Source organism: Mesoplodon bidens, assembly GCF_964165515.1.
Source record: "Mesoplodon bidens genome assembly, chromosome: 13".
Taxonomy (NCBI): domain Eukaryota; kingdom Metazoa; phylum Chordata; class Mammalia; order Artiodactyla; family Ziphiidae; genus Mesoplodon; species Mesoplodon bidens.
This window is the reverse complement of record NC_138169.1, coordinates 63,340,410-63,363,475: the sequence shown is the minus strand read 5'-3', so window position 1 is coordinate 63,363,475 and position 23,066 is coordinate 63,340,410. Positions and strand designations below refer to the sequence as shown.

The following is a 23,066-nucleotide window of genomic DNA, read 5'->3' as shown; positions in this document are numbered from 1 at the left end:
ATAACGCGGAGTGTGCCATCTGAAAGAGGCTTTCGATCTTCTCACAAGGCATAGCGCTCACCCTGTCTCCCTAGGTAAGCAGTCATTTTATAGACAGATGACTGGAGTTAGAGAGTTGGTCTCTGTCCGGACAGAGTATGGGCTTTATTGGCTGTGTATTCTCCAGGATGTGCTGCACTGTTAAAACTCTTATGGTTAGAGCTCGTGTTGCATCTTTGACTTTTTTTCCCCTCTGTTCCCTACTTGCAGCTGCAGGTATCCTCAGTAAGCCTTGTTCAGTGACTGTAGCCAATGAGACAAACAAGAAGAAAGTGGATGTCATTGACCTAACAATAGAAAGCTCTTCTGATGAAGAGGAAGACCCTCCTGCCAAAAGGAAATGCATCTTTATGTCAGAAACACAAAGCAGCCCAACCAAAGGGTTTGTTAATTTATAGTTCACTATTGTTTATTACACTTGGAACTAACTGTTCTTGGGATAAGTTTGTAAATGTCTCTTTGAGAGTTGCATAACCATATAGGGCTATTTTAATTTGCCTTTTGTTCAGTTGAAATATTTTCAAGTGAGCATGTTGTTTATAGGAAAGCAAATTTTGATGAAGAATATATTCCCATCTTTGGGAAGTGAGAGTTGAAATCTTCTCATGTCTAAATATTTATTTCAGATTTATACTTTTTGTTATTTTCTTGAATCTGTTTGGAAGGAGTAAATTTGGCATCACAGACCAACATGAGGAAGCCGAGTGTGTGGAATTGGGAATCTGACAAGTGTGGATTCCAATTTTGACACCATTGCTTACTCATTCTGTGATCTTGGGTGAAATATTTAACTTGTTTGAGCCTCCTTTTCCTGTTCTGTAAAATGGGGTTAAATAATGCCTACCTCATAAGACTAAATTCAGGTTTCAATAAGGTAATGAAAGAGCTCAGCCTCAGTGTCAGCCACATGGTCATTGTCTCAGTAAAAAATTGATTGCCTTCCCTTCTCACCCTCTCCAGGGCAAAATATGGGCTAGTAAATGTAGTCTAGCATTTATTTATGAGTCATCTGGCAGAAGCTGTTGCTGACATATAGTGAGTGACAGGTTTGAGTATTTAGCAATAGGTGCTTCTTAGAGATTTTGGAACCTACAGGAAAGTAGCAGCGGGTTCTCTTGACATCCATGAGCATATTGTTTCAAACTTGGGTATGCCAGCCTTATCTTTTGGCCTCTCATAGCACTTCTTTTCTCTAGTGGCTTTATTGGGGTATAATTTATATACCATAAAATTCTCCCATCTTAAGTATTCAATTGCACAGTTCAGTGATTTTAGTAAATTCATAGAGTTGTATAGTCATCATCACAATTCAGTTGTAGAATATTCTCAACAGCCAGTAAACGTCTCTCATGTTCATTTGTAGTTAATCCTGATGCACACCCCAAATCTAGGCAACCATTGATCTTCTTTTTATCTCTATAAATTTGCCTTTTTTAGACATTTTATACAAGTGGAGTTATATTCTCGGTGCACTTTTGAAACATTCTTTTTTTATAGTTACTTTTGAAACCAGGAGAATTAAACTTTTTGTGCTGCTTTCTTCACTGTTAAAATGCTTATATTTCCAGATGTGATTTACACATCACAGTAAGGGTGTTTTTTTATTTGTTTGTTTGTTTTTTTAGTGGAACAGAAAATGAAGTATTTCAAGTGGGATTTTTTGGGTGGGGTGCTGATCATTTATTGTTCCTTTCAGACAATTTGCTTGGCACTTCTAGAATTTAAATAATAAAAAATGAAAATGTAATTTTGAAATGTTTCCTGAAGTGGAGAATCATGGGAATGAATGCTTAGATGTGGTATTTCCAGATTTTACTCTCTAATGAAACCCTTTAGAATATACTGGAAAAACATAGGTTGCACAGTATTATAGTTAGATGGGTTCCTGCCAGGTTGAAGGGTTGTGCGTAGTGATATGGACTCGTGAGTTACTGTGATCGTAGAGGGTGTCTCTGGTGGCTCGCCATAAGGGTCTACCCTTTATGTGTCCTTTAGCACATTTTTACCAATACTTGATGAGGACTCAGAACTGGAGGAGTGGCACGTACATTGGGTGACAATCTGAAATGACTTCAATATGCAGAGGAATCAGGATAGTTCACACCTGCAGTCAGCTACTGTAGAGGTAGATGTAAGTCTCCTCATCGAGGTTAAAAAGAAAATAAAAACTAGCATTGTGAGTATAAGGTAGGAATTTTTGACTAAACCAGCAACACATGAAAATTTTGGTTTAAAATGTCTGTAAATTGCAGCTTCCCAGCTCATTCCACAAAGTTGACATAACTCTTAATACCCTAACTAGACTTACACATTAACAGCCAAAAGAGAAGAACCATTATGAAACAGGCTCACATTAGGAAGTTCAGTGAAGATTCTGAATTCAGTCTTAGTAAATTATTTAATAATATATTAAAATGGCATCCATTACCACCAAGTAGGGTTTATCTAAGAATGCTTTATTATTAGGAAATACATTGATAAAATGGATCTTGTCATAGGATAACAAGTCAGCCCTCTATATCCATGGATTCAGGCAACCAGGGATCATCACAAATACTTGGGGAAAAATTTTTTTTAAGTTCCAAAAAGCAAAATTTGCTCTTTGTTGTCAGCAACTATTTACATAGCATTTACATTGTATTAGGTATTATAAGGTAATCTAGAGATGATTTAAAGTATATGGGATGATATGCAAGTATCCTCCATTTTATATAAGGGATTTGAGCATCCATGGGTTTTGGTATCTGTAGGGGGTGGGAGAGTCCTTGGAACCAATCCCCTGTAGATACCAAGGGATGACTGTATATAGTCATATTAATAGATGGTGGCATTCCATAAATTAATGGCCATTCCTGATAGAAACTCTTTGAAATGTCAGAATTCACTTAATGGTTTGAAGGGTTCACCACTTGAGCTGATTTGTTCTTAGACTGCATTAATAAACGAAGCAGTGTCCAGGATACATACGCATGCCAGTTTTGTTCCATTTTAGGCTAGAAAACTTTCACTTAGACCATTTTAGTCAGGGCTGTCATCAAGAAGGGTATTAATGAGAGCAGCCAGAGGAGGGAAACAGGATGTGAATAGTGGAAACATAGCCTGATGGATGAATGGGTCTAAGGATTGAAGCTGTTAAGCCAGGAGAAAAGAATATGTTATAGTTATCTTGTAGTTCTTGAACGGGAGTCATTGATGAACTGGGTTAAGTTGATTCTTTGTTATAACATTTGGCAGATCTAAGTCCAATGGAGGAAAGATACATGGAAAAACTTCCCGTTGGAGTTTTCTGAACACTAAGAAAGTTGAAGTTTTGTGCTAAAATCACATTTTCTGTGTTAAGGAAGAGTGGATGCCACCTGTCCAGGTGTCACAGTGGAGACTCATGCTATGGTTATATCATCTCTGTAATCCCTTCCAACTCTTACATTTTTATCTCCTAGTTTTTGTTCCTGGTCATTCTGTTCATATCCTCTCTTTTGTGTCAGCATCTAGAAATTTTCTCTGAGGTGTAAGTTTATCATAGGACTTCTTGGTCAATGATAGTAAGCAAATGGGAAATAGAGGAAAAACAGGAAAACTTTAAGTTACAGTCTAAAATTCAGGTGAGCAGTTATTTTTTAAGAGGTATTGTTTTTGAAAAAAATTATTCTTATAAACAGTTTTTCAAAGCATCAAGAAATAAAAAGCATTCTGTTAACACTTTGATGGTAATTCTTCTAGCCTCTTTCCCTGCATAGCCTGTCAGAAGAAATTGGCACCTTAATCTAAGACTTTTAGAAAACCTCTGCTATTTTTCTAAATTAAAAGATAATTTTAAATATTGTGTCCCTACCCCATGCCTGGGAAATTGAATGACTGCTTTGTCATTAATGAGGAGGTATTCTAAAGACAGGAAACAAAGATTAGAAATAGATTAAGAATCATTAGCAAAATTGAATCTTTTAAAATATTTTTATGATCATAAAGTGGGAGCACCCAGTGAATTTTAGGTTTATGGATAAAAATTCAAGTTATTGAATTTTCAGACATGTAAGTTGGGGCCAAGTATGATGAATTCAGTGATCTAGTACACAGTCTAGAATACTAATATTTGCTGTCTAGCAGCATGCCAGCAGTTTACCTTTGTGCTGTGATACTAGGGATACAGCTATAAAAATTCATATATGTGCACATACATATTGTACACATAAAGCCTGTGTGTGTATTTGCCAATCCTGTGAGGAGGGAGTAACAAATATTAAAAGTTTTAAAAAATGTTTTTATTATTTTGTAGCATCACATACCCACAATTCCACCAGACATAGCCATTTACATTTCTCCATGGTTCCTGTTATTCCGTATCTATAAGTACATCTTTTTTTGCATAGGCATCAGAATCATTTACCTTTCTGAATGTGGTCTTTGTGAAGATTCTGATTAAAACAAAAATCTTTCTACCAGTAGGTAATTTGATAATCCTAACAAACGACACATTTCACCCATTCGATATAAAGTTGAATTTGTATTAATGGTTACAAAGTTCAGGTAATAGGAATTAACCTACACTAAATAGCTTGATGTTTGCTGAGATTTTAGATGTTGATTTAATAATTTGTACTGTCAGTGGATTGTGACATTTTCATGTGTTGTGACAGCCTTTTGTGTTGGAGAAACAAGGAATAGTTATTTAATCACTCAAAGTTCCATGTTATGAGAACAGAAGGTATGCAGTGGTTAAGAGTTACTGTGGTTAAAAAAAGAACAAAAAAAAAAGTTACTGTGGTGACATGCGCATTGGGACATTGACCTTACTCCTTTACAGATGGAAATAAAGGGGCCAGGGTAGGGAAATGAGTTTTATTGTTGTTTTCTGTAAGTCTGATCCAGGTTGAAAGGTCAGTTCAGGATCAAGACAAAAGACAATCTCCAATGTGAGATATCAAAGGAAGAGAAGAGGGAGCAAGAGGAAGGCAGCCATTGTCTTTTTCTTGTAAACTTGAAATTTTTCTTTTCATTTCTTTCAGTGTCAGAGAAAAAGTGACAGATTAAATGTACCTTTAAGTAGGAACTTTTTAAAATAAATGAAATCGTATGTATGTGTGTATATTGTATGTGTGTGTATATATATATGCACACACATACATATATATGTATATATACACACACACACATATATATATGGGTCTTCTTCAAAAGCTTGCATCTTAAAAAATATATATATGATTAAGATATATTAATACTGTGAAACAACCATAATAATCAGAGCCACTTTTTTTTTTTTTTTTTTTTTTTTTTTTAAAGTTTTTTTTTTTATTCTTTTTATTTTTTTGCAGTACGCGGGCCTCTCACTGTTGTGGCCTCTCCCGTTGTGGAGCACAGGCTCCAGACGCGCAGGCTCAGCGGCCATGGCTCACGGGCCCAGCCGCTCCGCGGCATGTGGGATCTTCCCGGTACGGGGCACGAACCCGTGTCCCCTGCATTGGCAGGCGGACTCTCAACCACTGTGCCACCAGGGAAGCCCCAGAGCCACTTTTTAAACCCCCTCCTTAGTACTAACATATACCAGTGTCTCCATTCATTCATTCATTCATTCATTCATTTATGGCTGTGTTGGGTGTTGGTTGCTGCACGCAGGCTTTCTCTAGTTGCGGGGGCTACTCATTGTGGTGGCTTCTCTTGTTGCGGAGCATGGGCTCTAGGCACACGGGCTTCAGTAGTTGTGGCTCACGGGCTCTAGAACGCAGGCTCAGTAGTTGTGGTGCATGAGCTTAGTTGCTCCGCAGCATGTGGGATCTTCCCAGACCAGGGCTTGAACCCGTGTCCTTTGCATTGGCAGGCGGATTCTTAACCACTGTGCCACCAGGGAAGTCCCTGTCTTTTTCCTTCTTATCCCCATCTCCCATCCCCCAATTTCTGATACACATTCCTGTGTGGGAGGTAGGATCATTTGTAATTTGAAAACACTTTTGGTGGTTTTCTGTTCTACTTTCATCCTTGTAGAGGACCAGTGTCTTCAAACCTCCAGAAAAAGATGTGCTTTAATATAACATATGTACTTGAGCTCATCTCAGGTTTTCTCTTTCCCCCTCTGGAGTCTACCTTTGTGGTTTTAGGTTGACAGGTAACACTGGAGGCCAAGAAACCTTCTGATTCTAACAGAGGCAGGTTGCTCTTTTTGTCCATCTTCATCTACATCTGGAAAATGTGTTTTGAAACATGAGGCTTATGTTACCGTCTCAAGCATGTTATATTTCCTTTGCCTCCCAAATGGATCAGTTTAAGATTCCTGAACTCTGACCTATGTTTTTTATTTGCTTTTCGCCAGCACAGCCATGTGTGTCCTCTCAAGATGGCTTCATTTTCCTCCTTTCCAACAACATCTGTATTTTTGACAAATAGTACAGAATAACAGCTAGACAAGAGCCTCATGTTATAATGCAAACTGGTTTTAGAGGGACTCCGGTGTCTAGATAGGTGGTGATTATTTAAGTGGTTTGAGATTTTTAATAGAGATTATGAAATAGTTTTGTCAGTTGTTTAGAGTATGAAGAATGTCATGCAAATATGTCATCATTTCTTATTACCAGTATTTAATAATCTGAGCAATAACAGGAAGTTTCAACCAAGGGAAAGGATGTCTAGAGGTCCTACTTGTCCTGTCAGTCTAACTTTGATGGTTGTACTGTTTCTGTCAGTTGTGCTTCATCTTTGTAGTGGTCCCTTCCAGCTACAGAGCTCTGTGCCTCTCTCATTAAGCTCACGGTAGTTTACTGGCAGCGCTTTGGAATGCTGACCTTAATGTCCTAATGACCTAATGTCCCTGTGTCCCCGTCCCCCACCCTCCTTTTTTTTTTTTTTTTTTTTTAGTTTAGTAAAGTTTTACTTTTAAAAATGTACAGTGGTGGGACCTGTTTATGCATCTTTACTGGCAGCTGGGGCATCTCCACCTTTGGTGTTTCTGGTATAAATTATTTGAACTCTGTGCTTTGAAACCGGTTTAATGGGTCCTTTACTAAGCAGCTCCTGAAGGGCTGCCCTGGCCAGGGAACTGTGAATCTTCAGTCTCTCGGAGACAACAGCTGGGGTTTTAAGCTTATAGTCAGGAACTTCCTTACAGAGTTTGTCTTATGTGGCTTTGTCAAACAAGACTAAGTTATTGAGCTTGTCCCACATTTTGCCTTTGGTCTTTGTCTTTCTTGGCTGACTTTCCGGCATCTATCTTTTTCTTGTCATCCTTGTGTGGCATCGCAGAGCTCGGAGAGCAGGTGCTACCACTGCAGCCTCACTAAGATGCTGGACAAAAAGGTGGCCACCATCAGCCAGAGAGTCTGTAACATTGCTTAGTTTCTTGTATATATATGTTCAAGATGTTTTCTTGAGAACTTCTAATTGCTTACCCTGGACTAAGATAAAATGAAGGTTAAGTAGGAAGAATGCAAAATCATCTCTCTTTTTTCCTGAACTTTTTCAAAAATATGTTTAACTATACTGCTTCTTAAAATTATAAAGTTATTATATATATAGTGTGTATACGTACATGTATAAATACCAGTAATAAAGTATATCTTAAGTGTAATTTGTGTTTTTCATAGCATGAACAGCGAATTTCAAAGTCATAAGCCCTCTTAGAAGAGTAGATGGTATCATGGCAGCCAGTATTTTTATTTCTGGATATTATGTCTTAAATCCTGAGTAGTTGTCTTATTCTAATTTCTGATTGCTGCCTGTTGTTATCAGGCTGGCTGGCTTTAGGACTGGCTCTCATGGCTTGGGTGATTCCCAGATAAGATCACTAATAATTAATACAATTCACGTTAGAATGGAAGAAATCATGCTTGAGCTATAGTAAGTAGCTTCACTCATAAAGGTACCCTGATTTTAATCAAATCTTAGGAGTCTTCTATTTTATTTCTAAATTTCTTTATATATAAAATTACTAATATTCACATACATGTTACACATACATTAATAAAATCATTATGTAGAGTATATTCCTGTTTATGGATCAAAGTTTTATGTATTGCTCCAGCACTGTCCATTATGTTTTAATGCCACCTTGCTCTTATGTCACAGCTGCTGTTGAGAGCCAACATATGTTCATGTTAAAGTGAAGACTGTTATGAAAGAGGAGAGTGAGTGGAGTACTGTGTAGTGAGTAGCTGCCATATAGTTGTTTGGAAACTTAGTGAACTTACGACTGACAATGCCCAGTGGTACAGCCCTTCTCTCCTGTGAACTAACAGCCAGATTGTTTGTAATTTCCCATGCTATTTAAAACAGGGTTCTCATGTATCAGCCATCTTCTGTAAGGGTGCCCAGTGTGACTTCGGTTGATCCTGCTGCTATTCCGCCTTCATTAACAGACTACTCAGTACCATTCCACCACACGCCAATATCAAGCATGTCATCAGATTTGCCAGGTATGTGAAGAGGTGTTTTGTTTTTTTATCAAGTTTTACCATTTATTTTTTATCTTAATCTGTGGAGCAAATATAATTTAAATATCTTAAATAGAAATGCTAAGGATATTGCTAAGGAAAGGCTTCCTGTAAAGGTAGTATCTGTTTTAAATATATCACATTCAGTTCCTATCATTTTAACTCTAGAGCAATCTGTAGATTTTGATGAGAGGAAATATAGTACAAAAATTTTACCGAATTTATTCTTCCTCATAGAGAATTTGTACTCGGAGACTCTTTCTTCATTTATCATGGAAGCTTCACAGGTTAGGGAGAGTGTTTTCTCATACTTTTTTTAGTAGCCCATCACTTCTTGGTATCCCATCACAACTTCAGAATATACTGGTGTACTGTGAGGTCAGTGTTGCCTACCAGCTTTACCCTGTAAAAATAGGATCTACCTGCTGTTTCCCTAGAGCTCTGCTTAATATTGAGGGATATCTTTTATATGTATGTTAACTCAACAGTTAAAAGCTTCAAGGCTGCTTGAATTACCTTAGTACCAAGATGTATGCAACCAAGGCCATATTATAAAATTAAAGCTTTTTCCTCCCTCCCTCTTTTTCTCTGCCTACATAGCCATTGTTTTTGCAGACAGTTTTTGGTCGATCAAATTTGAGCAAGTTAGTACCGGTGACTCTTAAAATCATGACTTCCCTTCTCTTTGAAGGGTCCTTTTAGTGGAATACAGTCACCTCCTCCTGTTATTAATTTTCTGGATTTAGGAAATTAATTTTGACCTATGGTTTATTCTTCTTGCCCCTCTTAGTAAGGTCTTTATTTTAAGCACAATGTATATTCTGTTGGGCAAAGTTTGTGTTGTTGAAAAAGTTGATAGTTGTGTACTCTGCCCCAGTGTAATTTTGTCACTTGAAATTTGTTCATCATTTATTCAGTTTGAATAAAATTTAATGGAAAAGAGTAGACTAAAAATAGTATCCATCAAAAAAACGTTAGGTACCTTTTGCTTCTTAAATGTGTTTACTCCACATGTACTTTGGGAATTGGTATTTTAAAAAATTGTTTGTAAACCCAGCTAGCACCAATTATAGAGTATTTGTTGATACAAAGCTTGATGCTGAGTTACAGGTGAGGTTTCATGGTCCTAAGAAAGATGGAAAGTCAGAGAGTCTTAATTCCTTACTGCCATGTTTTGCTTTAACTGTGGCTAGTTTCAAATGAAGTTGAAGAGTGTCCACATGTCATCTTACAAACAAGCATTCCAGAAGGATTTGTTTCCTAAAGACCTTGAATTAAAAATCCTGAAAAAAGATAATGAACGTTCTCTGTTTTTACTAAGTGACTGGCTATTTAACAATAGAATAGGTACAATGTACAAATCACTTGCCCTGTTAGTTTTTGAATTATGTGAGCTTGGATGAATTTTTAATTTCAGGGAATTTATATTATTTCAAAATTTGGGCATAAAGTCAGCCTATTTACTTTATAAAATGTACAGAGTTGAGAAAAACAGTAAAATATGTTAACTGTGTATTTCATACATAAATGCATTTCAAGCTGACATTAAGGAACTAAGACTAATATCCAGGGCTGATATTTAGCCAATATAAGCCAATATAGTCATACCGATTATTAAAATGTTGAAAGGCTTTCTTATCAGTTGATAAACAGAATAGAATAGGAGCTGTTGTACTTTAGAAGAGTTACCAGTTTACCGTCATCTATGAATTATGTAGCAGTTACTACATCTAAATAGTTTAGTTTTTACTTTAGTTTTACTGTTAATATGCTCTTTTGTAATTAGTAATTACTTTGGGGCTTTTTTATGCATAATTTTTATGTAATTAGTCATACTGTACAGTTTTGATATTTATAAGTTTAATAATTTATAATAAAATATTAAATAGAACACCAAGAATGGAGAGATGACAAACTTTTAATACATTTCTTAACATTCCTTTTAAACGTCATAAACATGAATCTTCTGAATCTGCAGGAGAACAAAGAAGAAATGATATTAATAATGAACTGCAGCTTGGAACATCTTCTGATACTGTGCAACAGTGAATGCAAAATAAAACATAATTTGTATTTATGGAATGGAAAACAGCTTGATTATTTCATGAAAAAATATGACTGCCTTATTATTGCTAGTGCCATATTTGTCAGGTGGGAATAGTGCTCAAAAGTTGTATCATTAAAATTTGAAAGTGCTAAACATTTACATATTTAATCATGTAGGAGTTATGTTTTGTTAAAGTTCATGGCTCAAGTAAGGAGAATGTGTTGTTATTAATAAGCCATATAGAGTCAGTTTCACATGAAGAAGCATTTAAAATCTAAAACAACAATTTTATCAGTATTGACAAAAGCATTTAGAATGTACCATCAGAATTTTTAACACTACCTGCTTTTTAGTTAAAGATAATTGAGCATTTTCAACTGTGGAATACTTAGGAGGGCCTACAAATACGTCAGTACAGCATATCATTGCAGTTCAGACTTATGGTGAAATAAGAAAACAGCATTTTACTAAACAAAATAAGGCAATAACATTTGATCACTGTTCATGAAACTTCATCTATTTCATGTAAGAGTTTTAATAGTCTGTACTTACAAAGTAGAATTGCAAGACATTGTTGATAATCTTTTTTAATAGGAGGAATAACATCTGAAATACTATATCGAACTTCAGTGTTACTGTTTGAGAAAAATGGTTTCAGTGAGAAATATTTACATTAAAAACATTATTGAATTTTGTGTAGACAGCATCTGTGTAATGCTAGGGAGACAATGGGTTTCAACCAAAATTTCAGAAAAATTTCTAGACATTTTATTATGGCATTGTATAAGTTACTGTATTCAGTTATCCCTGGATGAGGTGTCAAAAGATACAGGTCAAACAAATCTCTTAAAATGTTTTATCAATAGACTATATATCTACTAGCAGACATGAAATAATCATCAAAGAGAATTGCAGTACTTCTGAAGAGATGGGAATTGAAATAATGAAAATATGGAGACACTTGGCACCTCCTCGATGGGCAGTCTCCAGTGCTAGAACTGCAAAAACAGCTTGAAAATTATATCAAGCCTGTGTATTTATTTAAACTGAAGTTATGAAATGGGAATAAGCTTTAGAAAATGAGCATTTTGAGTGATTTGGCTTCAATACACAATATTCCAACAGAAATAACAATACTTTCTGTAGCTTTATAAAGAAATTTTGTTATTCAAATGGACTGAGTGATTCAACAAACATTAAAAGTAATTGAATATTTGAAATTAAATAAGCTTTTAAAAGCAGAAATTACTATATAAATAATGTTATGTACCATTTGGAGCAAAACAAAATTAATAAAATTAAGCCAATTAAATGATATGCAAATAAGCTCTTTTTGTGACGTAGTCCATAATAGAAATGTTGAATGTATAAAACTCTCAGAAGGTATTATAAGGGCTAGACAAATTGTGAATTACTGTTCAGCTGACGCAGAGAGAGGATTTACTGGACAGTATCATTAGTGTGAAGAGAAACTCTTTGCTTATTGAGATATGTCACCTACTTAGTATCAATTTAATGGGAAACTCCTTGGAAAAGTTTGTTGTGATTCCAGTATTGGCTCAAACCTTGCTGTATCATATAGCTAGTGATAGGCATATGAAATGAAAAATATCAGCAGTTTTCAAAAATGCTTTAGAAATTAAATGACTTCTTTCAAATGATTGGTGCTATAGCTTGTATTACTCGATAAGTATTTTAATCATACCCTTATTTAGAGATTATCAGGGAATAAATATACTTTAACTTTTTTTTTTTTTTTTTTTTTTTTGCGGTACGCGGGCCTCTCACTGTTGTGGCCTCTCCCTTTGCGGAGCACAGGCTCCGGACGCGCAGGCTCAGCGGCCATGGCTCACGGGCCCAGCCGCTCCGCGGCATGTGGGATCCTCCTGGACCGGGGCACGAACCCGCGTCCCCTGCATCGGCAGGCGGACTCTCAACCACTGCGCCACCAGGGAAGCCCTACTTTAACATTTTGATTTATAAATTTTTCATACTGGTTATTAAATATTTTAAATATCATTTCCCACTAATATTCTCTCTTTAGAGTAACAGTCTAGTATTAGAGTACACTATGTATGATTATTATACTTGAGATGACATTGAATACCAGCATATAAAAATTCATAGAATGAATAGAAATTGGCCTGTCTTAGTAACCTACACCTAGTATGATTTTTATTTTTTTTTAATGTTTTGAAATTTAGTCAAACAGAGGTCTATGGGGACTGACCTTGAAGTTTATTGCTAGATTTTTCAGACCTGAAATTTTTTATTATTTATTGTTATAACTTTAATATTTCAAAATGGTATTACTGGGCAACGTTCTACCACAGTTCTATTTCAAAAGCATAATTGGAGAATCCCAAAGCTTTGGTTTAGAAAACTGCATTAGCTTATAACCCAGCAAACCTTGGTAAGATTTAGCTTGTTAGTGAGCAGCAGTTAGCAAGTGCTTGCTTTGTGCAGCACGTTGAACTGTGTACTGCTACTCTTGTTGTGGGAACAGGGGAACAGAACTGTCCATGAAATAGACATTTATCTGCCTAAGAAGTGATATTTTAGATGAAGCTCAGTGTGGTGTATTTCTAAAAAATAAATGTGAAGTACCTTAAGAGTCTTAAGTATGTTTTTTTAATGGTCCGAATCCAGATCGTCATCTTTTCATTTTATTGCTTCTCATTCTGCTAAGTGATAAAGGGGGAAAGTTTGCTTTGACTAGTCCTATTTATCTGAAAATTTTGGACTGCCCCCTTTAAGTCTCTGGGAGGCGGTTTTTCTAGTTGTTTTGTTAGGAAATATGTTCATTTTGGGGTTTTATCCACGTAAACATCCTGAAATATCCTGATCGTGGTATAGACCTTCCCTATGGCAGAATGGTAAGACCTTAACCCAAATGTTTTATGACTTAAGATAAATAAAAAATGATTTAGGGAAATAATTCTTGTCTCCAACATATGAGACAACTATTAACAGAACATTTTTGTTTTAGGTTTGGATTTTCTTTCCCTTATTCCAGTTGATCCCCAGGTATGTATCCTGAATTTAAGCAACTAATTTGTATTTGATTGTTGGTTGTGTCATACTAACGAAAAATGACCAGTTGCATAAAATCAGGACAGTCAACTCTCAGTTACTTAAACTGATGGAAAGGAAGTACTATATAAATATTTCAACATTTTACTTGGAGGGATGAAGTTGCTAGTTCTCAGTTTATGATATTTTGGCCTTTAATATTGGAATTTTAAATTATATTTTATTTAGTTTAATATAATCAGTTGGCATTTCTTATGAGCATTTGAGTGATTAAAATGAGGGGAAGCAGTGCTACATGACTGGAAGTTAAAACCTTATAGAGATAAGTTGTAAAACACTTGCTCTATACATAGAAAATAGCTGAAGCTGATTAAACAGACTGAATCATTAGCTTGATTCTTCCTTGTTTTTAAAGGCAATCAGATTCAGACTTTGGAGATGCCCTAATCTAAAATTACTATAAACCAGTAATTCCTGTTTTCTTTGTCAGGGATAAGAAACTCTAGTATCCCAGCGTCCCAACATGAAAACCTTTCAGTGAGCATGGACTCCACTGATAAGGCTTCTAGCAGAGGTAGAGCAGAGGAGGAAAAGGCATGGGAAACGCTGAAGGGAAAAGCAAAACAGAGAAAGAGACTTTGAGAGAAGTGTTGAGAGTAGGGAGGGATAGAGGACGAACCATGCACCACTGCTTCGTAGGCTGCTCAGAGTCAGCTAACCACAGGTCTTGTGTCAGCTTCCTGGTTCAGTATTCTGTATTTGATCACATAAACAGCACTGGAAATTGGGGCCCAAGGGAACAGGCACAGAATGAGGAGTTTCTTTTTCTCACCCTGAGTTGACTTTGTTACAGCAGTAGATTCTATAGCAAAATATCTGTCTGTTTTTTTAGGAAATAGATTCTTCAGGCTTAAAGTATTACTGTTTTTAATGTGAATCATTCCTTTTTAAAAAATGATCTTGGAACCTAGAGGATTTTGATTTTATAGGGCTATTTAGCATGCTTGGTGTCAGGCTAACTTGTTGCTAAGCCAAATGAAGGGTGAGGTGGTGCTTTCAGTTTTCCTTGAATCCTTAGATTTGTTCTACTTTACCTCCACATTGCCCCCTGAATCCCTGTTATCCTTATGCAGATGTGTTCAAATTACACATAAAGGCTACAGAGTTAGATTGGCTGCAACCTGAGTATTGTAAGATTTCAAGATGTAGAGGCTATTGATAGCAGGACTGTAGTATCTAGCATTCATTATACAAATGAAGAAGAGTACCTTTTTACTCCTAGGTGGTCAAAAACTGCCTCAGAGGTAGTAGAAATAAAACGTTAACTTTCTGGGCTTTTTCCAGATTCTTGGCTCAATTTTAGTGGAAAATTAGAAATTGCTTTTAAAGAAGTTTAATACCCGACAATGCAACTCTCTGTAGAGGTTCTTAGAAGCTCTTTAAGAACTCCCCTTGAATGTCTTTGTGCCTGGCATTCATTTTGTTAAGGAACCAAGACAATTGTCCATCCTAAAGATTAAGTTACTTTTTTAAAAGTCACCCTGAATTTTAGTTGTTGCCCTTCCACTGACTGGCAGCCTTAAACCTGGGGCCGTTGTTCCCATTTTGTGGTCTTTTTGAAGATCATGTAGTCTAAACAACTTCAGTTTTAAATTTCTGTTTTTAATATCTCTGATGATAGGCTGAATAATATATAGAATTGATCACATTGATCAGATATCCTTACTGATCTTCTTTCATACAGTCAATGTAAACACAGACTTAGGACCTCTCCTCTTGTAATGTATACTGGACTTCACTTATCTCACTCAAGTCAGTGCAGTTGTCTCACATAAAATATTCTATGGTGATAATAAAGCTTTTAGCTCTTGTCTCTCTCTGTTCTCCAGGTCAGTATTAGAGTACTAAACTCAGGTTGGATTAGTTTGGGAATCGGCAACTAAGATGTTAAAGAAACCAGAATTTGAACAGTTGGAAGGGGGTGTCAAGCAAGCATCTCAAAGGAAACTAGATCAGATTAGATTTCCTTTAAGATTTATTCCAAAATTTTGTGAGTACCTGAGATAACTCTCTTTCTGAGCATCCCATGGTAGTTAGCTACCATGTAGTCTCTATATTAGAATGTATGCTATCTTCTAATTACACAGGTACTGTTATATGTATGTACAAAGGGGTCAGATGCTGCCTTCCCGCTGATCAGTCTTAACATTATTCCCTAAGGGTCTGATTAATACTAAATTTTGAGAGAATTATTGAATTTTGCATTAGCATTTTTCTTAACACCATTAAAAATAAGTTTATTAGCCTTTTACAGTGTGTTTTAAATCTGGTATAAATACATTTAGTGAGCAAATTCTTTTTGAGATTAAGTATGAGTCATAATTTTGGGGCCAGTATTTAGTATTAAATAACTTTAGTTATTGTTGACATTTTTGTACTACTACATATTTGGTCACAGCTTCTGTAAGTTTTGAGACAATCAGGAATATGCCGCACTCACAAAATAATGTAAAATGTTAAAATTCATGCCACCTTCCATCCAAAGATGTGAAGTTTTGAGAAGTTTTTAAGTCCCACTGAGATTTAAATATGTGGCTATCACTTGTGCATATCTAACAATTTCTAGTCTCTGTATTTAAAATCAATGTAGCCTCTTCCTCATCGACATCATTGTTTGTTTCAAGCAGTACTGTCCTCCTATGTTTTTGGATAGTCTCACCTCACCCTTAACAGCAAGCAGTACGTCTGTCACCACCACCAGCCCCCATGAAAGCAGTACTCATGTTAGTTCATCCAGCAGCAGGAGTGAGACAGGGGTCATAACCAGCAGTGGAAGTAACATTCCTGACATCATCTCATTGGACTAAAGGAGGACTCACTCGATTCTAGGAATCATTCATTAAAACTGCTGTTTCTTGGATCTCTGGTCCGTGGAAGCTATTTTTTTGGTAACGATTACTTTGATATTTATTGAAGTGTCAAATGAATCCTTTTGCCTTCTGAGAGATGAACACAGATGACTGCAGCAAGAACCACATGACATGCAAGGATTTTTCTTATTCATGCTGTACTCTGAGCATCAGATACATTCAGCTGTAACTGCATCTTCTTGAGAGATGGATTTCAATTTCATATGTTACTGGTTGGATTCTACAAATCAGTTAAAAATTTTTTTGTTGTAATAAACAGCAATAAAGTTATGTAAATATTCAAGTGAACTTTTTTCTAATTAAAAAAAGACGTAATCAATGATTCTGAAATGACAGGTTTTGTTTAATCTGATGTGAAGGAAAAAATATATGGAAAGAAATTACATTTGCCGAATGAGTCCTTTCCATGGAGATTTGTTCTATTTCGTTGAAGTAATGAAGTCTTGATAAGTGGCCAAAGCTTGGGTTCCACTTTTCTTCCTGCAGTTCCACTTCTCTCCCTGATTCCATCAAAGAAAAATGGCCTTTGTATTAAGCATTTTCCCCTGGTTGTTGTTTACACTTTGGTATTGTGTGCTGATGAATGCAGAGTGAAGTTCTGGGATTTGACTGTTCTTTATTAGTGATTATGTTGAAGAAACCCTATGCAGAGTCTACCCTGACGTAATGTGTGTTACTTTGGTAATCGTACATTCTTATTCTAGAGGTTTCTATAAATTGGGGGCTTACCTTCTCAAAAAAAATTCTCTGCAGCCGTCAAATGAAATGTTTTTAGATTAAGGTGTGGTCTGGAATGTTTGTTAGAATTTTGTTCACACTGTCTAGAAATATTGAGAGGTTGGAGGCAGTGGAAGAACAGATTTAGGGGCGGTGGGAATAGCAAAGTTTAATTTCTTCCTAAGAACTTCTTTTGCTCGTTTATTTATTATAGGATAATTACATTATCCTCTATTACATTATAGGATAATGTACAGATCTGTGTTGAAACTTTTCAGTTTAGTAACACTGACAAAATATGTTTTAGATCTCATTTTTCTCATAGCAGTGATTTTCAAACTTAAAGAACAAACAGTAGCAAGGGGATGGGGATGGCATCAGATTTCCCTTTCCTTTTTTTAAAAGGAAATCTTTCCTGAAGCCACAAAAGACAAAACAGAATTAGAAATGTTTGAATATAAGAAACGTTTGAAGAGGAGAGGATGGGCCTGAAACCCACTTTGAAAACCACTCTCTTACTGTGTGTTTGGTTTTAAAATCTCTCAGAAAACTGTTTTACCCTTAGAGAAACATTTTTATCCAAATTTTATACTTTCCTTTGCTTTCATTTGGCTGCAAAATTTTGAGTTCTGAAGGACTTAATACTTCCCTAATATTTAGCTTTCTCTCCCTAAGCTGTATCTACTTTAAAAATGCACCTGTGTTAAAAATGATTAATCTAACTGATTTCTCAAGCCGAAGTGCCCAGATGAAGAGTCCACCAATTTCAGTTAGGATAGGGAACAATCTGGGTTGGTGCAACTCCAGGGAGCTGACTTGTCACTGCTTGGTTTTTCACACCCTCTCAAGTTCTCATGCCCCCCCACCCCCCGTGCTCTTTTTGTACTCATTTAATTTCATGTGATTTTCTACATCATCCCTTCTTTGGCTGCATTATCCCCTTAATGTATTATCCCTTTTGGAGAGTTATAAGCATGGAAAACGAACCTGAATTCTCTTGCAGTAGTTGCATCATAGTTGCCAGTTTTACCTTCTTAGTCCACGGTTACAGTCCTTTGGTCCAGATACAGAATTTCTTCCTAGTAAAATTTTATGTTGCTGCTCTAAATATGGATGCAAGTTCTGTTAACTCTGTAATCAGATAGAAAAAAATAACCTGATTTGTGTGGTGTAATTTGTTAATAAAGAAATGCTGTATATTTGTTACCATTTTGTTACCCTTTAGATGCTCAGAGACCCTCCCCTCCCCTCCCCAATTTAACCAACAGAGTTTTATCAGGTAAATGAAAAGAATTAATAGAAATTAGTGTATTTACCTGGTTCTTGTAAATGATACCTCTGTGCTTTTATAGTTGTGCTTTGTTTCCTTTTCACTGTTTTATGTGAACAGTTTTATGTTCATTTTTGGTGCTTTACACTGAATTACATAAATTTTTAATTTATCTCATACAGGCGACTAACATTTTTTAAAATATACTTTTAAGTTTATAATCTTAACATTAAGACTTTTGTGTATGTATATTTGAAGGTGAGTACTTTTCTTCATGCTTTTGGCCCTGTGACAACTGCATGCTTATTAAGCCACTGTCCTTTTTTTAGAATGGTCACTAAATATTTTTTACTGCGGCTCTGATTTTGTAGCAGTTTCTTTCACTAGTCCAGATATCTGCTCAACCAAGTATAATTCAGTCTCAGAGGAGGTCATCTATAGCTGTTGCTTAGATGTCAGCCAACCAGTGATTATGTTTAAGGAAAGGAACTGCAGTTATTAGTCTCTTACAAACATTTAGCCAACCTGTATTTTTATCTTTATTCACATAGAAACGTTAAAGGATTTCCTTGCTTTGGTAACTCGTGACAATGTAATGGGTGCTGAATGTAGCTTCACGCCTAAGGTCTGCTTACATTCACTGACTTTCTGACCCTTAGGTGAGCCGCTTTAGGATTCTGTTTCCATTTCTGCCCAGAAGGTATAAATTCTTGGCATCTGTCATGGAATAATTATAAAGGCCAAACAAAACAGTAGAATCAGGAAAGCTAGAATGAAAATATCATGATTTGGTGAAAGAGTGTGAGTATAAATAAGGAGATCCATAACTCTTGGTATAAAACAAGTTTCCCTAGGGTAGAAACTTCTAAGAATTTGAAGAAAGGTAAGATGTTGGATTTTAGATGAATGGTATTCAACAGAGACTATTCTGACTTTGGATTCTGACCTTTGAACCATTCTGCCTTCAGACGAGTCTTGGACATCCGTCATTTAGTAACCGAGTTGTCTGCTTTTCTTCTGCCAAAAAAGTATTTATTGTTAACATTTTGTCTTTTTAAGTAAAGTTGAATTTTATAAAGCATTAGTTCTCAGCTTTGTCTTTCATTTCTCTCTAGCCCCCAATGGGTGTAAAAAAAAAAAAGTCTTTCCCCCCCCGCCCCCAAGTAAACGCTTTTATTTTCCTAATCTTTTTCATCTTGAAAAATGTAGAGCAGTATGCCATTTAAACTTGGGTCTGACGTTGTATTTTGTGACCCTGGATCTGTGTCTTGTGGGAGCATGGAGTTGTCATTTAGGTTGGTGATTGATGTCTGAACCTGATTCACCATCTTTTCTGCTGCGGTTCTACACTAATACGGTGAAACTTGTGGAAAGAATTTAATACTTCCTCTGCTTTTTTAAGAATGACTGGTTTGTAAGCCCCCACTTTTTTGTTAAGAAACACGCTCCAATTCCTAGGAGAAACAGATTAGGCTAAATATAAATGCCCATTCTTTAATGCTTGCCTGACTCAATAATGGTTTTTTTCTGTTTATGTTTAGTAATACATGCTTATTGTGGGAAATCTAGACAATACAGAAAAGGGGAAAAGGGCACTTTAATATTTTTGCATATTTCTTGCCAGTCTTTTAGCTACTTGTCTGCAATTTTACATAGTTTCATTCATTCTCACTATAATTTGTGCCTTGATTTTTTTCTCAATCTACAGGCATTATTCCATGTCATTAAAAACTATGCTGTATGGATGTGCCATGCTTCCTGTTACCTTTCCCTGTTGGACATTTTAGGTTGCATCTCATGATGCAGTGTTACAGTTCATGTCTTTGTGCATAAATGATTTCCTTAGAATAAATTCCTAGAGGTGAATTTCTGAGTCAAGGATGTAAATACTTTGTAGTTTTTGATTCATATCATTTTTCCAAGTGGTTTTACTAAGTTATACTGTAACCATTTGGTATGAGAAGAACTGTCTAACCATATTTTCCAAGAATATGTGCTATTTAACTCTATGCAGACATCCGCATTAAGAACCTCCACCTTCTGACCTTGGTGAGCTGGGGAAACTGATTTGGAGATAATGGGCAGAGACTTTGCTGGGATGTCTCAGTTTCAAATATATGTATCTGATATGTTCCAGAAACACCTACATAAGGATATCCAAATGATTTTATACATAGTTTTACTTGCACTATGAAGTAGCCCATTGTTACACTACATTTTCTGTTTTTCGTTAGAAAATCTTGCCTTTTCTTAAATCTTTTGTGCCTGGGGCCAGCCCTTAGTAGCCAGCTCTTTTTTTCCTCTTCCTGTAGGCTCCATTTTGGCCTTTCTGAGTTCCCCAAAGCCAGTAGGATCTTCTGAGCCAAAGGCAGTCCAAACCAAACTGGAAGAGTGGTAAGGCTGAAACAACAACAAAAGCAGAGCTAAGCTTTGCTTTTTCACTTTGTCTTTTTGTGTTTTCAGTCCCATATTGGTGTTCTCAGGGCCGCTCTGGGGAAAGAAAAACAGATTGCTATCTTCGGATGCTCAAGGTATTATTTTCTTGATTGGCATACCACATTTCCCAGGCTGCTTTTTCTTTTTGAATGGATTTTAAGGCTGCTTTTATGTTCTCAAAGCTCAACTCTTTTTATGTGAAGAAGAGTGTTGTTGTGTTATAAAATATCCCTCTTATTTTGGCCTTCATCAAACTATTCAACAAATATTCAACGTGTTTTGTAAGTGTATGTGGGGTAGAGTAGTATAAAAGATCTGGTCCCATACTTCAGAAGGCTTATAATCAAGTTTTCAAAACTCAGGAATTCTTACCTACTAACAGACATTCTAAGAACCTTACAAAAATGTCACATTCCTTACCATGGTCCTTCAGAGGAAAGTAGTATTGTCTCTGTTTTGCAAAGGAAGAAACGTAAATTTCGCAGTGGACTTGGCAGTCTGAAACAGACGTACCTCAAAAGCCTTCTGACTAAACTGAAGTGACACTAATTAGGTAGGCTATTTGGGAGACTGATAACGGTAATCTAGACATAAAGTTACGAGAACTGATTTCAGGTGCTGGCCACAGGAATAAGTAAGGCGGGGATGCTGGAGCCATTTCAAAGGAAGACTCAAGATTCAGTGTCTGAGTGGTTACAGGAGTAAGGGCTGAGTCCATTTCTCAAGCCTGGGTAATCAGGATAATGGTGATATTACAAGACAGGAGGCAGTTAGAATGGACGTTAGTCATTTAGGGGAGACAGTGGTGAGTTTGATGGGAGGGGTGAGATTTCAGAAAGGAAGTGTCCAAGAAGCTTATCAGTTCTGCAGTCTTAAGAAGTGCAAACTTCCCTTGCCCTCCGTTTTCACCTTCACTTGTCTCCCTTCTATATGTATTCTAGTCACTCCCAATTGCCTACCCTCCCTCTCTCCTCCCTAATCCAGGCTTGGCTGCATGTTGTTCTTTTGATTTTTCTCTTCACTGCCTTGCCATAACCAGTTTGGCTGTCACCTGAAGGCCTGCCCTAGCCTGCAGCTCTCACCAGTGTGGGCTGTGTCCACATTCCATGTACCTCAGGAGATGGTGGTTGCTGCTCTTCCTCTCTATGGTAATTTCTAAATAATTTCTCCCAAAGCTTCTGACAAAAATCTGCCCCTTTTGCAGCCTATGCCAAGAAGTTATACTATCAGTTACCTCTACACTTGCCACTGATCACTCCTTTGATTTCCTGAAGGCCTCACTTCCTAACTCACAGCACAGTTTGCCATCTCTGATTCTTTCGTATTCTCAGTATCTTCAGTGTTCTGGTGGATGATCCATCCAACACCCTGGCCAGTGAGATTTTTGGTTACCTCACCTTCAACATTTTCTTCCATTGAAACTCCCTACCACTGTTGAACCCTTTCTGTTTCCTTTGTACTTCTTGTCCAACTTAGACTCCATTATCACAGCCTTCAACACGTCCTCAGACCCAGTAGAATATACAGATAAGTGAATAGGGAGATTACAGTGCAGTGGTAAAAGGGACAGGGTGCTATAGGAGCACACAGATAAAGAGAGGACTAAAAATGTTCAGAATAGCTAGAAATTTGCTAAGTAATATTCAGTATGTAAGATATCATGAAAAGCCTTGTAAAATAGCAAGAATTCATTGAAGAGTTTTCATGATCATTCACAGTAATGAGCGTTTCTTGAGTTTGATATGATTATCTCCATTCTACAAATGTGGAAACAGATTCTGAGAGGGTAAGTGACTTGCCTAAGGTCGTATAGCTCGTAAGCGGGGAGCCGGGCTTCATACCCAGTTTTTTAACTACCTTCTCGGAGAGGCCTGCCTTGACCATTCTATCTAAAAAGGAGGTGTTTCCTAACTATTCTAATCTTACCACTGTTTATATCCTATATGGCAGATAACACAACCTGTGTTTATTTTATGTATTAGTTTACTGTGTATTGTCTGTTTCCCTTGCTAGATTGTAAGCTCCATGAGGGCAGGGGTGATATCTTATTTCACTTGCATCCCAGAGCCTAACATGGTGTGGCGCATAGTAGGTGCTCAATAAATATTTGTGAATGAAGAAATGGTGGATCGTCATTTGTATTTGACTTACGCTGACTGTGGAAATCACTTGGTACC

The 23,066-nt window shown here is 36.5% G+C and overlaps 1 protein-coding gene and 1 pseudogene across 6 annotated transcripts in view; one reads left to right on the top strand and one right to left on the bottom strand.

The window, feature by feature from the left end:
- The window catches only part of PIAS2 (protein inhibitor of activated STAT 2), a 93,371-nt gene extending 73,093 nt beyond the window's left edge, over positions 1–20,278 (top strand). For 2 of the 5 annotated variants that reach the window (XM_081253024.1, XM_081253025.1), the window contains 4 exons: positions 250–421; positions 8,299–8,438; positions 13,493–13,530; positions 16,221–20,278. In XM_081253024.1, the coding sequence (XP_081109150.1) occupies positions 250–421; positions 8,299–8,438; positions 13,493–13,530; positions 16,221–16,403 (533 nt within the window). In that variant the 3' untranslated portion in view covers positions 16,404–20,278. Of the gene's footprint in view, positions 1–249; positions 422–8,298; positions 8,439–10,434; positions 11,748–13,492; positions 13,531–16,220 lie in introns of those variants that run through there. The other 3 variants (XM_081253022.1, XM_081253023.1, XM_081253026.1) reach the window with 3 other exon arrangements.
- On the bottom strand, positions 452–8,290 carry LOC308627212 (small ribosomal subunit protein eS25-like; annotated as a pseudogene). Its single transcript has one exon. The product of its transcript is annotated as a small ribosomal subunit protein eS25-like (transcript).
- Positions 20,279–23,066: the final 2,788 nt, after the last annotated feature.